Here is a 16665-nt window from a genome sequence, read left to right as displayed (position 1 = left end):
TGCCTGCTGTTGACAGAAGGTTAATGTGAGTGGTGAGAGTGAACCAAGCTGAAACCACAAGTTCAAACATACAAAAAATCTCTGTAGACCTCAGAGCAACTGCAGACTGGGGTGATAATTCTCTGAGTTCATCACTACCAGCCACGTGTTTCCAAATTTACATAGTAATTTGAGCAATGTTGTTTCAAAATAGATTAGTGCAACTTGAAGATATATCTAATTTAATGAAATATTAAATATAGTACTTGTATTAACCATAAGCTGTTTTCAGCTCACTTACCTGTCGGAAGCGCTTGAGATGAAGGATCAGTATGTCAGGGAGTGTCCACAGGCTCATCTTTACCATGCCCTGCTGAAGCTGCTTACAGTGGGGGCACTTCCAAGCATCGTCTGGGGCAAGCTGGAATCAGTCAATCAATCTATTAATTAAATTAAATTAATATGGAAGTAGTCTTTCATCCATCTTTTATTAAATCCACCCTAATCAAAACCCTGTAAAAAAAACAACATAATCGTGTCTGATTAAATTAAGTTTAAAAAAAAAAAAAAAAAAAAATCTTATTTCCGTGTGCCTGATTATTTTCTTTGCTGGTTTTCATCTTTGAGGTTCATAGAACACACTTTACAGCAAATGATTGAACACTTTGTTTTTTATATGATTCTCAAGAGTGGAGTTAGGTTTCCTTCACTGCAAGATAACACATTAGAAGAAAAGTTTTGCTGCCTTCTTTTCTACTTGCTTAAAGGGTTAAGAGGCTCTTTATAGCAGCTTGGGAGAATGATGGTCACCTGTGTTTGACTGATATTTAAAAGACATCTTCGCACAGCTTACACTTGTAAAGTATGGTTTTGACACATGCGAAATACTTTTGGCTTTGTGTTCGCTCTTCACACAGCTCAGACAAGCAATGGCTGTCTTCACAAGAATTATGTTATTGAAATCAAATCAGCCCAGTCCTAACTAGCATTTTGGTAAAAGATCAATTCTATCTGTAAAATATCAGGTAGTCTACACCTGTCATGTTGCCAGTCATGGTAAAACCTACATTTTCCATTGCTATGGTTACAGACCAGGCTCCAGGGAATCATTGTCCCTCTTTCAAAACTATGTGCCTCTCTTCTAAAGGTGTTATACAGATTTTTCAGATTCTATTTTATAAAAACAGATCAGAAAATTAAATAGTATTGTCTGAATCATTTAATAAAACATAATTAGCGCAGGAGAAAAAATACTTTACAGGCTTCACAATCCTATCAGTCTCATTGGCATGCTGCACGCTGAGTTCAGTGACTACTGGAATCACAGTTTTCAACCTCTACTACAATAATCACAAAATGAATACCTGTGTTGTCATGTTTCTGATGAGACAATTGATTGCCGATTACAAATGTCTGCTGTGTCATGAGCACAGCTGTGTCACTACATGTATTGGTGTACGAGAGAGAGAGAAAGAAAAAGAGAGATGGTACACCCCATTTCCCTTGTTATGTCTCTTCTGTAGTTCCTCCAACTTAAGACATAAAGACTAAATGCAAAGAGGCGGAAAAATCAGGGGAACACATATCTTGTGAAAAGAGGCATCCTTCATACTCAAGTGTAATGTGTCAACAGTTACTGATGACATCTGTCCGAAAATTAAAAATCTGAATATGAAATGTCACCCTCTGCATGGTGCCTTTTAAAATGAACATGACAAACCTTCACACACGCATGGCAATTACCTCTTTTTGCTCAATGCCAAGAGGTCAAGTATAATTCTGAAACATACCATGAATATCAGACCAAAGAAAAGTATATGAGAAGAGACTAAGTTCACATAAGCTATTAAGTCTTGACCTTACATCTGCATTTATGGATTTGTTTTGCTCCTTCAGGCATCCAAGTGGGCATCATCTACTATCTACCTGTTACACTGAAAGAGTTTTAATCATTTCACTTACTAGTTTGAAAAATCAAACTAATAGTTTAACTTCATGAACTCAAAAACTATTTTTAACCAAAGTAGATTCAGGGAGCACAAATGATCTCTTCCAAATATGCTCTTCTTTACATGTTCTTTACAAGTCTATGTCAGCTTTTGACCACAACTTTATAATCTTTTGCACAATCCATGTCTATGAACACTGCTACAGTTTTAAACCTTAATTTTCAATTCAAGTTTGAATATCTGATGCATTTATGCTACCTTTTCACCACGCCTGGGAAGTGCAATTTCATTTCTTCATAGATTAGCATTTGAAACTGACAATTAATGTAACTGGTGATATGACAATGAAGGTGTTTGAAAAGTGATGTGCTCATTGTCAGTCTGTCCATACTCTGATAAACTCATACAGCATTTAGAGCAGCTAATGTACGGCAATTGAGCTTTCCCTGCTGTACAGCAGTTAAAGAGCTACAGTTACGCTTCCTCTCCACTGGCTCATTTCAGTCACTAATTGGTGATGGTTTTACAGTCCATAAACTCATAATGTACAGGGCTGTTCACCAGCACTTAGGCTCTGAATCATCATTGCATTTATTAGGTCTAAAGAACTGCTATAGCAATAAGAATACTTAAGTAGTGTGCAGAGTAGCTTTTGTACACATCTTTGAGTTGGTTGCTCATCACATATCCTCCAAGCTAAAACATCATTTTTTATGAGTTAAGCTTTTGTTTTATTGGTTTATAGAGTTAATGTGTTGTGTTATTTCCTGCCATTCATGGTTTTACAAGTCATTTGTGTGTCATGTGTAATATTTTTTTGCATGACAGGAAGCAGATTTTGTGTGATTTTGCATGCCATTACTCTTGTAGAGTTGGCTTCATTTTTGTTGCACAACTAACTGCAACTGTCTAATGTGCACATCAAACAATAACATGCCTGATTTCAGCTCACCACATTGCTCAACATTCATAAGAAATAAAACATGAGAATGAAACTTAACTCTAAACTTGAGGGGCAGCACCACCTCAGCTCAGCCAAAAAATGGATATAATGTAAAATTAAGTTATATTGGTTAGATTTATCAAACATTGAAATGAATGATTTCAGACTAATTGGAGTTTAAGACTAATAAAAAAACAAAACAAAACAAAACCTGTTCAAGAATTTGTTTTACATGTATGATTCTGAACCACACCATGCAACATTATCAATGACAGAACAACAGAAACGTAAAGTCACTCACTCCTACCATCCCTTGAAATATTCACACTTGCCTCCCAGCTTTCCGGCATTTTCTATCCATCTGTTGCTTTGCTTCATTCACTCTTGCTACAAAAAAGAATTCACTGCTGGTGTAAGTGTATGGAAGTTAAGGCTAAGGAAATATGCTATTTGTACACTGTAATGATGTAGATACAGGAGAGGTCACTGTCCCTCACAACGACAGGAAGTAGAAGTGTGACTAAGAGGTATAAGTTTGGATGTCACCCTAAGGCTATTACACATAATATGAAAAAATGTACTTCATTGCTAGTTTCAGTAATTAGAATTTTAGACAGGAAGAGACACTAAAATACAGAGATATATGTTGATTATTTGATAGTGGCGTTGCCTTCAGTCTCACCTGTTCCTCTTTGGTATACAGCTGGAAGCACTCATCCAAGGTACAACTATGCTGCTGTAGGTGCTGCTGCTGCTGGTTCCTTACACTTTCCGCATCCTTCACCACCTCCTCCTGGATGCTGCCAAACAGACTGGAGCACACACACACACACACACACACACACACACATAAACACAGGATGCATCATTCCCTTTAAGCTGCAGAATTGTGTCTAAAGTGATTGGATCGGTGGGAGAGTCTGTTTGTATCATTTGACAGACACGGAGTAAATCTAAACTGTGTCTGGGTTCTGCCTATGTTTTTGTTCACATACATATACTCCACTAGAAGCAAAAATGTTTTAATACAACTCTTACCATTCTTTAATCTTGTGCTCCCACTCAATGACAACCTTCACATGTGGAGGTCCCCCGGGGCCGCAAAACTTCAGGGCTCTACAATGCAGCAAAACAGTAGAATTGCATCATAAATTCAAATACCAATCTCACACTGTGTATGATGTTAATTTACTCAGTGTTTGTGGAAAGTATTGCCTCATATCTGGAAGGCTGCAAACAGAAAACCAAAGCAGGCTGAAATCTGTGTTGGTGTCACACTGTGAATAATAGACCTGACAGTGAACACAGGGAGACAACACACTCACACTCTTGCACCAGAAAGATCACACAGAGAGTCAATGGGCACAGATGAGACCTGGTTTCACATCATGTATTAATATTCAAACATCAGTCATGGTGGGGGTGATGTGTTTTTATTGCAGACCTTGTTATCACTGGTTTGATCTCAGGAGGAAAGATAAAACGGCATCCGTATTCAACAGCTAAACAGCATTGATAGAGGGTGAGGGTAGATTTAGCAATGACTGGACACAATGGGCAAGAGTTATTTTTTTGTTTCGTGAACATGACGGATCACAAGTAGCAGATATTTTGGAGTTGTGTCAAAAATCAGTTCCCTTTGATTCTGCAAAGCATCTGTATTCCTGCAAGGACAGTCTGGAGACTTCAGACCGATTCTGATTGACTCACTATGAGTAATTTAATTCTTACTTCACAGTGGAACTCAAGCTGTTTACTTGTTCACTGTGAAGATGTTTAATGTATAACCATGTACATACTGAGTGTTACTATGGGAAGCTGCCAAGGCCAAAATTAAATACTTCACTTGCACATACATATATACCGCTAATAAGCACTTGCACAAACTGTACATCATGCATGCTCTCACACATATACATACAAGCATGAATGTACATATATGCATGTATGTATGTATATTCCTAAGAGTATGCATTTATGTGCAAGTGCTGCGTGTACATATATGTACGTGTACATATATATATATGTACACGGTCGCCAATAAAGTTGGAATAAAATATTTTTTACCTTTTTCCATGAAATGATTGTGACAATGTGATGTATTCCTGATAGATAAAGTGTATATATTCTCAAAATTGTATTGATCAATCTCATTATACCTGGTCAAAGGTGATTACTGATGTGTATAAATAGAAAATAAAAAGAGGAATGTGTCTGAAAACAAAATTATTCCAACTTTTTGGGCGACCGTGTATGTTCACATGAAGTATTCAATTTTGGCCAAGGCGACTTCTCATACACTACCACTAGATGTCAGACTTACATAACCTGTTGAACCTAAGCTTAAAATGGCAACATTGTTTTTAACAACACTGATTGTGGAAAGGAACAGACTCTCAAACCTACTTTGTTATTAACTAAATCCAAAAATGCTCCTCTAACCTTCCACTTGAGTTTCACATGAGCACTGTAATAATAATTGCCTCAGGATGAATGAGAAACCTATCACATTCAATACATAATACAAGACGCAGTTATCCTTAAATCAATTAAATTCATTTTAAAAATGCTCTTTTGCCTTCTGTCTTCATGGGGCTACTTGGCTTTGTGAATCTCATAATAATTAAAAATAAGATAAAAAATCATAATAAAAAGATAACTACACTCCCAATTATTAATACTATTTTCCTATGTTGTTTTTAAAGGATTAATTTAATTTTAAAATGGATTTAATTTTTTAAAGTCTCACCTCTCAGAATTACATTTGCTAATGTGTTTGTCAGTCATATCATACCCCACAATTAATTTTGACAGCTTCAACATTACCATTTTAATTGAAATGATGAAATCTTTGAATTTAAAATATATGTGAGAAGTGTGACAGCTGGAAACTAAATGAAATCCAATCCTCAAAGCAGTAGGGGCTTTGATTATCCTGACTCCAGCCAACACAAAACTGCTGGTCAATTAAACTCTGCAAAAGTCTAATTATTTTTCTGGGGGCCCACTCCAGGCTCCATAGCAACATACAGACAAGTAGTTATCACTTAGTAACAAGGTGATTATACATCAAGGTGACCAGAGCAATATTTTAATTAATATAATTCTTTCATAGTACAACAGAAATTTGCAAAATATTCAGACCAAATCTTTAATAGCTCTACTGTGCATTCAGCCAAATGCATAGCATCTCTATAAACATATGGTTGACATATGCAGAAACATGTGGCAAAAGAAAAGACAACACATTTTAAAAATAATATATATGCCTCATCATACAAGCAATTGGCTGTGGTAGACTGACAGAAACATGCTTACACACAAAAACACGACTGAAAAGAAAAAAAGCACACTCACACACACACCTATTGAATGTCTAGCATAACAATCTCATTTCCTAGCTCCTTTGTAGAAGGCCTGACCTTCACTGCAGCTCAGAGGAACAGCAGCAGAGATTTAGAACATGTTCAGTACTATGGTGGCACCCTAATGCTCTTCATCACACAGGAAATAAAGGCCTTATCTTTGCACCGTCAAACTGATATTGTTATATATATAGTATATTGTATATATAGTGACATAATAAGTTCCTTGTAATCCTCCTCAGGTCTTTTGGCTTCTGAAAGGAATTGTGGCTTTTTGTCTAATGCCATGGTTTTGAAAATAAGTTATATAAATATTTGTGTGTTTCCGACTATATGTGATATGTGTTCTTTTACTTAAAAGTCATCAATGTGTAAAGCCCTTGAAAACATTGTTGTAAATTGCTTTTATGTAATTATTGCATTTTTCGTGATCCTCCCCCCCCCCCCCCCCCATCATTCACACTTAAAGGCCATATAAAAAGTGACATGTACGGTATATACTGGTGTTTTAGCATTTATGTGTCGCATTATTTGATGTGAATGCTTATGCATGTACAGTATGTGTGGACTGAGAGTATATCTATGCTGTCACAAATGTTTTATTGACTGCATAGAGAAGGTTTATGTGCATGCCTGTGAGGTATGTGGAGGCATCAGTGTTTATGTGGAGTATGTGTTGGTTGTCTTCAGTACTGTATGTGTGAGTGTTTGTGTGTCTTACCTGTCAACCGCAGGGTGGTACAAAGGCCTGCTGTCCTGTGGGGACAAGTAACTGTAGGATGCCGATCCTCCCACCACTCGGACCTTAAACAGCACCCCAGCATTCTACAGGGAGAGAAATACTCATTAATACAGCTGCAACCTGAGATTTGTCTTCTGTTAAACGCTTAAAGAGCTGCTACCCACCTAATCTATACCATCAGTGTCAGAGGAAAGCTCATCTTGGTTTGTAGTAAAAAAACAACAACAACAATTTTTCTATTCTTACAATTCAAATAAAACAAGCCACAGTATAGACTCCCTCAGCCTTTTCCAGTTGTTTGCTAATTGACCTGCAGCCACTTAATTTTCTCTCTCTCTCTGCATAGTTATGGGTTGACAAGTTGTATTTTACATTATCATGCTGCAGCAGTGTAAAGTTTTCATAGTCACTGAAAACAAACGTATCTTTTATGACACAGACACACAACATGCAGTATTTATAAGTGCAAAGAAAGAAAGGTACCGTGATGGTAAATATCATAAGCATATTTTCAGTGGACAATAGTAGTATAAATAACACCCTGACATTCTCTAAGACACATTTACTCAGTAGCACAGCTCGTGCTTTAAGTATGTGCTTGGCTAATTGACAAGATTACAAAAGATGCAATCCAGCGTTACATGTATAACAGATTATGCAAGATAATGCAAAAAATACATCTAAATACTACGTGTTTTGGGGAAAAATAACAATAACAACAACAATGATAACAACAGCAACAAAAAAAATAAACAACTTCTACTAAATGATGCATGTGCAGAGAAGTTTTTTTTACTCTCTGTGTAAGCAATGAATTCATGAAGAGGTGTCCTAGTACAGGAAAATAAAAAATGGAAATGCTTCAGTGTTCGTGCATTTTCGTACCTACACAGTGAACACTTAGCAAAGAAAAATAAATATATAAGTGTGTTCTAAATGTCAGTATGCTTCATAATTTACTTTAATTTAAGGGAGTTTTACCATTAACATAGTGTATATACATAATTCTGTCAAGTATTGGTATTAACTGATTTATTTAAGGTGTGATGCTGAGTTGAGCTGAGTGTTTTGTTACAGTGGTTATTTGTAGTCTAATACAGCAATATACACTGATTTAGTACAGTAAGTGAACTCTTGAAACTGTCAAAGATGCTGAGATGTCCAAATATGTCATTAAAATGGATAGAAACAAGAAGTAAGTCAAGTATTTGGCTCTCGTAAAGCTTGTCAGTAGACAGTAAGGCTTGGAATAAGTTACACAAAACAGTTTCCGATTTTGAAATGATGTGACGTGCAAACCCAAAAATTCTCTGACTGACATCACCACCATAGTTAAAAACACAAAACTTCCCTGATTTACATCTGGCAACTAGTCTTGGCTCCGCCACACCTGAATAGTGAAAATGCATTTATAGATGGATTATAACTTCTCTGCTGCCTCAATAGCAGAGATAGGAGGGCTGAGTTATTAGAGAGCAGAGAGCAGAGTCAGGTTGCTAATGTCCTAAATCGGAGCGAATGCTGTTACAGAATAGGAGCTTCAGCCGAGCATAAAGAGAACTAAATTAGTTGGTTAATAGGAGTCTAAAGTAGCAAGTGAAAAGGACACAGTCTCTCTTTTTGGTTTTAAGGGCCTGAGCAGGCATACACACAGATGGCTTTATCTCACAGTTGGACTATAATGAAGAAGAGCAGCCAAGACACTTCACACTAATGAGTAATCACACAAGTTTTTTGAATGAATTTAAGAAAGTTAAGGATCCACACAACCGAGATGACACTGCACTGCACCAAACATGATGCAATATTTACATCACTATTAAGATGTTATTAAAAAGGTTAATACCTCAATATGCTGTCAAATCAAATAGTGATGAAATCATCTTAAAAGACTACCATTCAGAGACTTGGCTTTGTGAGAAGAAAGCACTATTAAACGTGTCTGATTATGACATCTACAGTAAAGAGGAGACAAAGGGGACTCAAAGTGAGGCATGGCCATGTTTTGTAATATGTTAAAGTAAATCAAATGTGATGAAATTTAGGGATCTGACTAAAAGTAAATTAAATGTTCTGACTAAAAATACAAGTAAATCCAACAGAACTCAGGTTACTTTTGTACTTAGTAACAGACTCAGAGAATTTCAAAACTTTTGGATTATTATTGATATAATTGGCCTGTCTAGCCACAGTCTGGCTAAAAAAACAAACCAATGCTCAATTCAGCCTCTCTTTTGGGAGAATTTCCAAACAAGGATAATTTTAAAAACAGTGATTTAACACAATTACTTGGGTGATGTGTTGTTAGCAGTAGATCTGGGAGAATTAAACTAGTTATGATAAGCTTATGCATTTATTTTGATTCATTCATTCATTTCATGATTATTGGAAAGGCAAGGGGTACTTCTGAGATAATTTGGAATCAACTGACATCAGACAACAGCAAAATATTTTGAAAAAAGGAAAAAACAGTTTAACTTAAGTGTTATTTTAATGTCACAGAGCAACATTTTGAAAGCTGAAATATTCTTCCTCTTCAGTTCAAAACAGCCAATAAGTGAGTGTGTCTTAGGAACAAAAAGCACGAAGGTGGAGGCTGTCCACCATATTAAAAACAAATTCTACCTATTTCCTCAGGCTTGACAATAACTCTACTAGCTATTTGGCACAGAGCCCTGGCACACAATCAAATACATTAACATTCACATGTTCAGTTGTGACATTTCCTTCCTGTTTTTATTTATTTATTTTTTACTGAACACCAGAGCTGGGAAAATAGACCTGTTTTTTTGACATGCAAGTCAGTACCAAAGTCATGTTTTCCTTTTTTGTAATACCTTGAACCATTGTATCTTGCTGATCAAACCTCTAGGTGGCACCAAATCACTTTATAATGAAAAAGCAGCAAATAAATGGCAGTGCAGTACTTACACACCTGCAGCCTGTCAAAGGAGTGAAGGAGTAAACAGCCTTTCCAACAGATAATGTGTATATTTATATTACACAATGATGACATCAAGCTCACAAATCATAGTCTGTGTCTGAAATCACTCCTTATTCGCTCATTCACTACTCCCTATATAAATAGACACTGAATAGTTTACTCAATAGTGAGCAGCAAATGAACATTTCAGACACTAATTGTTGTCATTTTGTGTCATCAATTTTAGCTGTAGAGGCGTGTGATGGTAGTTTTCACATCTTTAAAATGTGGAGCATTGCATTGTGGGATTTTTAGCGGAAAGTGTTCCTTCCAATGGACACTACTTTGAGGACACTATGTAGTGTTTACATTTACACACTCAACATTTGGACACTCAAATAAAATGGTGAAGGGTAAACTTAGTGCTCTATACAGTACCAACTGGGATCTGCTCTCTGATCAAGATGCAGAGGAATACACCTCAGCAGTTCTCTTCTACATCAAGAACTGTGTTGAAAATGTCACCACCAACAAACTGTGCTTTCTCAAAAAGGAAAACATGGATGACAAAGGAGGTCTGGATCAGTCTGAAGGACCATAGCGCAGCCTTCAGATCTGGTGACTGAGAACAGTACAGCGCTGCCAGACACAACCAAAATAAAGGCATCAAATGTGCTAAGGCCACATACAAGAACAAGATTGAGGACCACTTAACCATCAGGCATCTAGCATCCACCTACAGGCAATAATGCCTTGCTGGCACTTAACTGCTTCTCTGCCTGCTTTGAGACAAAAGGTTTAGACAATATAGCTACACCCCTACCAGCTACCACCATTCACATACTTACCATACTGACACAGGAGGTAATTCTCAGCACTGTGTATGTTAAGATTGCTGTGGGGCCTGATGAGATTCCAGGAAGAGTGCTCAGAGACTGCACCCACCAGCTTGCAGATGTGTTTATTGACATCTTCAACCTGTCCCTGTCCCAGGCTACTGTACTTGCCTGGCTGAAACCAGCCATAATCATACCAGTGCCCAAACAGAACACCAGTGGCATTCATACCCATCTTAGCAAAGTGCTTTGAAAGATTGGTTTTATAGAGATTGGACCAGCATCACACTGCACTGACTCACCTTGGACAGAAGGGGACATTTGTGAGAATTACATATGGTCACAAAAACTGCTTGACTTAGGCCTTAGGAACTTCCTGTGCACTTCCTATCCAACCGCCCACAGACAGTCAAACTCAGTCTCCACCGCTCAGCACCAGTGCACCACAAGGCTGCATGCTGAGTCCTCTCCTCTGTTTCCTTTATACATAGACCACTATTATTAGCCATAGGTCGTCGACACACTTATTGTGTGTGTGCATGTATTATGGATATCTCTCCCTCTCACTGGTCATCCTGCTGCGGTGCCTGTGTGTGATGGGCTGCAGGTGATCTTTGACTAATTGAATGATTCTGACTGTGTGAGTGTGTAGGTTGTTCCAGCGACAGATTGGTTCCAGCCATCCAAGCCTGCAGTTTTTAGGCCAGCTTCCTGCGGGCTGTCCTCTCTCCACTTCCAACCAACCAGCCAGCGAGCATGTTTCAGAGTAAAATGGATCTAGATTTGCTAAAATTGTATACTAGCCCAGTTTGGAAGGGGTGGGTAGCATTTTTGCTTTACTCTATGTTCTCCTGTTAGGCTAGGAGTTAGGATACTGATTGGTCTTTTTATTCCTTTTGTTTGAGTAGGTAATTTTAGGTTGCTTAGCTTTAATTCCTTTTTGTTTATTATTTTGGTGTTAGCCCACCCTGAAGCTTTAAACAAAACCTTTAAAGAATTGCAAATCCTTTGTTGCTAGTTCAGGGAGGAGGGGAGTCTAATTTTTTCATGTTGCATCAGAGTTTTCCCTTAGGCCAGGTCGTAATACATACAACTGCACATCCACATAACCATAAAACAAAATCATCAAACTTATAAATGACACAACAGTGGTGGGACTGATCTCAAATGGGGACAAGACAGCCTACAGAGGCGAAGTCTGCAAACTGGCAGGATGGTGTTCAAAAACCAATGTATCACTTTACATAAAAAACTCATCACAGCATGGACAATCAACTCCACTGCTCTGGTGAAAAAGGCTCAACAGTGGCTCTACTTTCTAAGGACACTTAGCAAAACCAACTTGTCCATCAACCTGCTTATTTCCTTTTACCGCTGCCCCAAAGAATATGTAGTGAAATACTGTATAACAGTATGGTATGCTAACTGTTGACCAGCATACAGGAGAGTTACATAACAGAACATAATTGGACTCCCCATGCTGTCACTGGAAGACACCTTCAGATCATAATGCCTCCGCAGAGCCAGCAGCATTCTGAAAGATGCAACACTATTATCATGGTCTCGTCTCTCTGCTGCCATCTGGGAGGTGCTACAGGGCGTTAAAGACCTGAACTTCCAGGCTCAAAAACAGTTTTTAGCCCAAAGCCGTGACTGAACTCAACTCCACAAAACACTGTCCCCCTACCACCACCACCCCCAACATAATCATAACACTCCACACTACAGCAGTAACAACTGTATATAGTACAATTGTGGAAATGTGCTGTAATATATGTAAATGTCTTATAACATGCAATGATATTATTATAAGGTGCAATAGCATTTGGTACAATGAACAAATGTATAATGTTATTTTTATTTCTTTTACTTATCACTTTCATTTTTTCCCTTTGTCTTTTTATTATTGTTTTTATTTCTTTGTATGGACAGGAGCATCTATGTATGTATTTATTTTATTTATTTTTATTTGTATGTATGTGTTTATGTGTGCACGTATTGAATGTGCTGCACTACAAATTTCAAAGATATTCTCTTTAGAAGTGAGACAACAAAGCATCAGCAGGAGCTAAGTGCTGCACCCTTGGGATATGGGTACCCTTTTCAGGCAAAGACAAAATCTGTACAATCTGCAACCAAAGGACCCTTGTGATTGTTCTTATTAAGAAGAAAAGGAGACAAGGGCAATAGGGTTTGAGGAGTTTGTATCTGGCCTGACAGGCTTTGAGGAGGTTACTAAGAAACTGAAATAGTGATCAGTAAAAAAGGCTGATATCTGCCTTTCTCCTCCTCGTTGGTTCTTTTCTTATAAAGCTGAAAGCTGCTTGCTCTGGATAAGGCCACCTCAAATATTGTCTGCCACCATGGTGTTGCCCATAGCAACTCAAAGACCAGCAGTGGGGACAGTGTGCATGCATGTGTGTGTTTGTGTGTGTGTGTGTGTATAGGAGTGGAGCTACAGTATAGTTTAGAGCTCTGGGTGTACATATCAACTGAATTGTCTATAGAGAAACAGATGAAGCTGAAGTGGATGCATGCTTGTCAGGGATCATTGTCAAAACTCACAATGCATACTGAGTGGAGGAGAAAGTGGAGTTTAAATCTGACATGCAAGACTTCACAGCATCACAGCTTATATTGTGTAATTCTTAATTCAGAAAAGTGTTCAAATGTAGCAGTAGCAGCACAAATTATAAAGCAACATGCTTCTTTTCATTCTTTCCTCTTCTTGTCTTCTACAGTGTTAAAGACGAGGATTTATGTTATTGCGGTGTTAGTGGGTGGTGACATAATTACATTTACACTCAGCACATAAAACCATAATTACTTGTCTGTAAAATTCTTGAGCTGATTTTGTGTGTGTGTATGTGTGTGTGTGTGTGTGTGTTTGTTTGTTCACATAATGTCCTCTGTGGCATTCTTCGCAAAAACTGTATGGTGAATTAAAGTGATTTCTTTTTGATAAAAGGCAGTTTACAGTGTTTTACATTTAAATACTTTCCTCTGACTGAATGAAAGACACTTCAGCATAATATACAGGGACACAAAAGCTCTCTAAAGAGCACAAACATCCAAAAAAGGAACAACAGGACACATAATTTGAATATTATCAATCAAGTGCAGAGACTAAGCATTTGAAAAAATAGTCCGTTGTGTATTTGGAAACTGTTTAGGACAAATGCACTGGAGTAATTTGTTTCAGTTTACTGAGCAACAACTGTAATTAATTTGGAATAAATGAAAAAAAAGAACTACAGAGGGTATTCAATAATAAGGAGCGATTAGTCACTATGACCAAATACACAATGACTTAAGTGCCACCTACAGGTACTCAAACTTCATCACAGAATCCAACAATTATTCACTCAGCTTGCTAAACAGGAAATCAATTTTTTTTGTGTCAGCAGAGCAATGAGCCCTTACTGAAATTCATCATAAAATTCATGAAAATCAAGCACCTGAAGCACTACTTCAGATGCTTGAAATGTGTCTCAGTCAGTCAAAAACAAACAATTGAAACTATTAAAACACAAAACCCACCATTAATGAAAACTGATCAAAATCTGCTCTGCACTGCTATTTTAATCTGGTACACTGGTGTCAAGAAGATTGAGGGACCCCTGAGCTGAGTCATCCAGGGCATGACATTTTGTGCATCACATGTTATTGGTTATTGGTGGTGCATTACCTGAGCCTGAGATCCATTCAGCATCAGATAATAGAGCTTGCTGAGAATGCTCTGCTGCAGCTGGTCCCAGGAGACGCTCCTGTCCTCACGCATGAGAAATGGAGGTCCAAACCTGAAAGAAGAGAGGAGAGTAGAGGAGAGGAGAGGAGAGTAGAGGAGAGGAGAGGAGAGGAGAGGAGAGGAGAAGAGAAGAGGCGTATTTCAGTAGGCTTGAGGTATTGAAAGATACTCCATTTTGCACACATCTTAGCTGCTCTTATCCAGAAAAACTTGTTTACACATGATGAATTAAATGTGTAGACATTTTTTAAATCAAAGGAGCACAATAGGAGAGTCTTGTAGTATTAAATTCCTTAAATTGCTTTTGGCTGAGATAATTTTCCTTAGTATTTTCTTTTGAGACTGATTATCTCGGCAAGTGATCTATGTAAAAGAACAAATACATAATTTAATAATAATATTCTTAATAATAATAATAATAATAATAATAATATGTATTTAATATGTAGTGCACTTTTCATTCATATTGAAACTCAAAGTGTCAAGGTATTAATAACATGTATTTATATGTATTTATTTTCCAAACAAGAATTGTTCTTCACTCTTTGGCACACTGAAGGTTAGTCTTGGTTATCCTTAGGATGATTAAGGCTATTAAAACTATGCCAGTGAAGGTCCTTGCAACTTATTGTATCATCAATAAGTTGATGATACTGCCAAGCTGTTTGTTGTCAAGGTGTCACTGTCATTGCCCTGTACTGACAGCTTGAAGTGACATTATGTGTAGTCAGGAGCCAAATAAAGCTGAGAGATGAGTCTGTACATCACTGATGCATCAGTGCTTCCTAATGAGTTCTATACCTCCAGGTTAACTCAAGGCTTATGCTCCATGTGATTACACAACAGTGGATGACTTAGAGGGTATACTGTATTATATAAGGGGAAAGGCAATTGTGTTGGTGTAGGTAGGGGTGTGTGAACCAAGTGCCTACATTCTTTGTTTAGGTGTCCACATTATTGATAAATGATGATGATTTAGTTTCTTGAATGGAAATTCTAAAATCCATGACTAAATAATTGATCAACTGTAATAGTTACTTTGATGCACCACAAGCTTTGCAATACATTAACAAGTGATTTGAGGATAGATGGCTACCAAGAGAAATCCAGATCATTTCTACAGTTGTACATCTAGTAACACATCCTGACATTATTGGGCCTTTCATAAGAATGTCTTTTATCTGGTCCCATCTAAACCCCATCCACACATTTATAAGCATGAGCATTGTGTACACAGCAGTAAAGGACATGCTGAGTTTCACTATTATCTGCTGAGTTGAACAACAAGATCATGCATGATAGAAATTGGATGAATAAGGAGAAATTTGGAATTAATTAATTACATTTAATTGATCCCTTTGGGAAAATCTCTAGACTATTTAGGGGCACCATTAATGGTGATGGTTCATAAAATTACTGTATGAATGCTACTACTAACAGTGCCAGGCTAAATACACATTGTCTCCTAATGGCTTCAGAAACAAACATTACAGTGACTTCAGTTTACAGCAATTAACTGCACACCACTCTGAAAACCTGAATCTTGTTAAATCCAAAGGAAATAAGCTACTGGCTCTTAATAGGACAATTAGCATACATATTAACTTTTTAACAAGGTTGCGATTCATAAACATGCACAGTAAAGAGTGAACAAAGCAAAGAATGGTCATTGAAATATACCATAGATTATAAATTTGAATTTATGGAGCTCAAACACACATTTACATAGCTGAATGCAATTTTTACAAATTTTAAGTATTACGTTTACACGAAGAACTGAATGTTTTTCAAAGATGTGCCTACTCTGTAACTTTTATTCTCTTGCTTTATATCACTTACTGTATTTTAACTTATTTTTATTTCAAATATAACATTTTTTATTGTATTTAAATGTATTTTTATATTGCCTTGTGTTGCTTTTACATTCTGTTGAAATGTGCTATTGCAAATAAACTTGCAATCTTTCAGCAAGTGTTTCACTCTTTTCTGTGATCTTCTGTAGTGCTGTGGAATAATGTTTGAGTAGGTGTAAAATAATCATACTTTAACTAAGATAAGTTGCATAAGTCAATGTTAATCAGACTCCAAAATATTCTCATCAGAGTCTGGATCCTTTAAATATTTGGAATGTTGCCTACAGTGTATTGAAGAGATATTTTCAGAGTATTTCAGTTCTTATT

At 37.1% G+C, this 16665-nt stretch overlaps 2 protein-coding genes across 2 annotated transcripts in view; both read right to left on the bottom strand.

Moving 5' to 3' along the window:
• Positions 1 to 16665, bottom strand: part of zgc:174863 (uncharacterized protein LOC100136852 homolog) — a 304874-nt gene that overhangs the window by 118835 nt on the left and 169374 nt on the right. The gene's annotated exons all lie outside the window — the stretch shown is intronic.
• usp43a (ubiquitin specific peptidase 43a) overlaps positions 1 to 16665 on the bottom strand; it is a 104597-nt gene that overhangs the window by 12948 nt on the left and 74984 nt on the right. The window contains exons 8-12 of the mRNA XM_062431112.1: positions 14426 to 14537; positions 6958 to 7061; positions 3910 to 3987; positions 3554 to 3683; positions 281 to 400 (exon numbers count right to left, since the gene is read on the bottom strand). Coding sequence (XP_062287096.1) covers positions 281 to 400; positions 3554 to 3683; positions 3910 to 3987; positions 6958 to 7061; positions 14426 to 14537 — 544 coding nt within the window. The remainder of the gene's footprint in view (positions 1 to 280; positions 401 to 3553; positions 3684 to 3909; positions 3988 to 6957; positions 7062 to 14425; positions 14538 to 16665) is intronic.

The sequence above is a fragment of the Scomber scombrus genome, chromosome 2 (assembly GCF_963691925.1).
Source record: "Scomber scombrus chromosome 2, fScoSco1.1, whole genome shotgun sequence".
In the NCBI taxonomy this organism is placed as follows: domain Eukaryota; kingdom Metazoa; phylum Chordata; class Actinopteri; order Scombriformes; family Scombridae; genus Scomber; species Scomber scombrus.
Note: the sequence above shows the minus strand (reverse complement) of the source record. Positions and strands in the feature narration are given on the sequence as shown.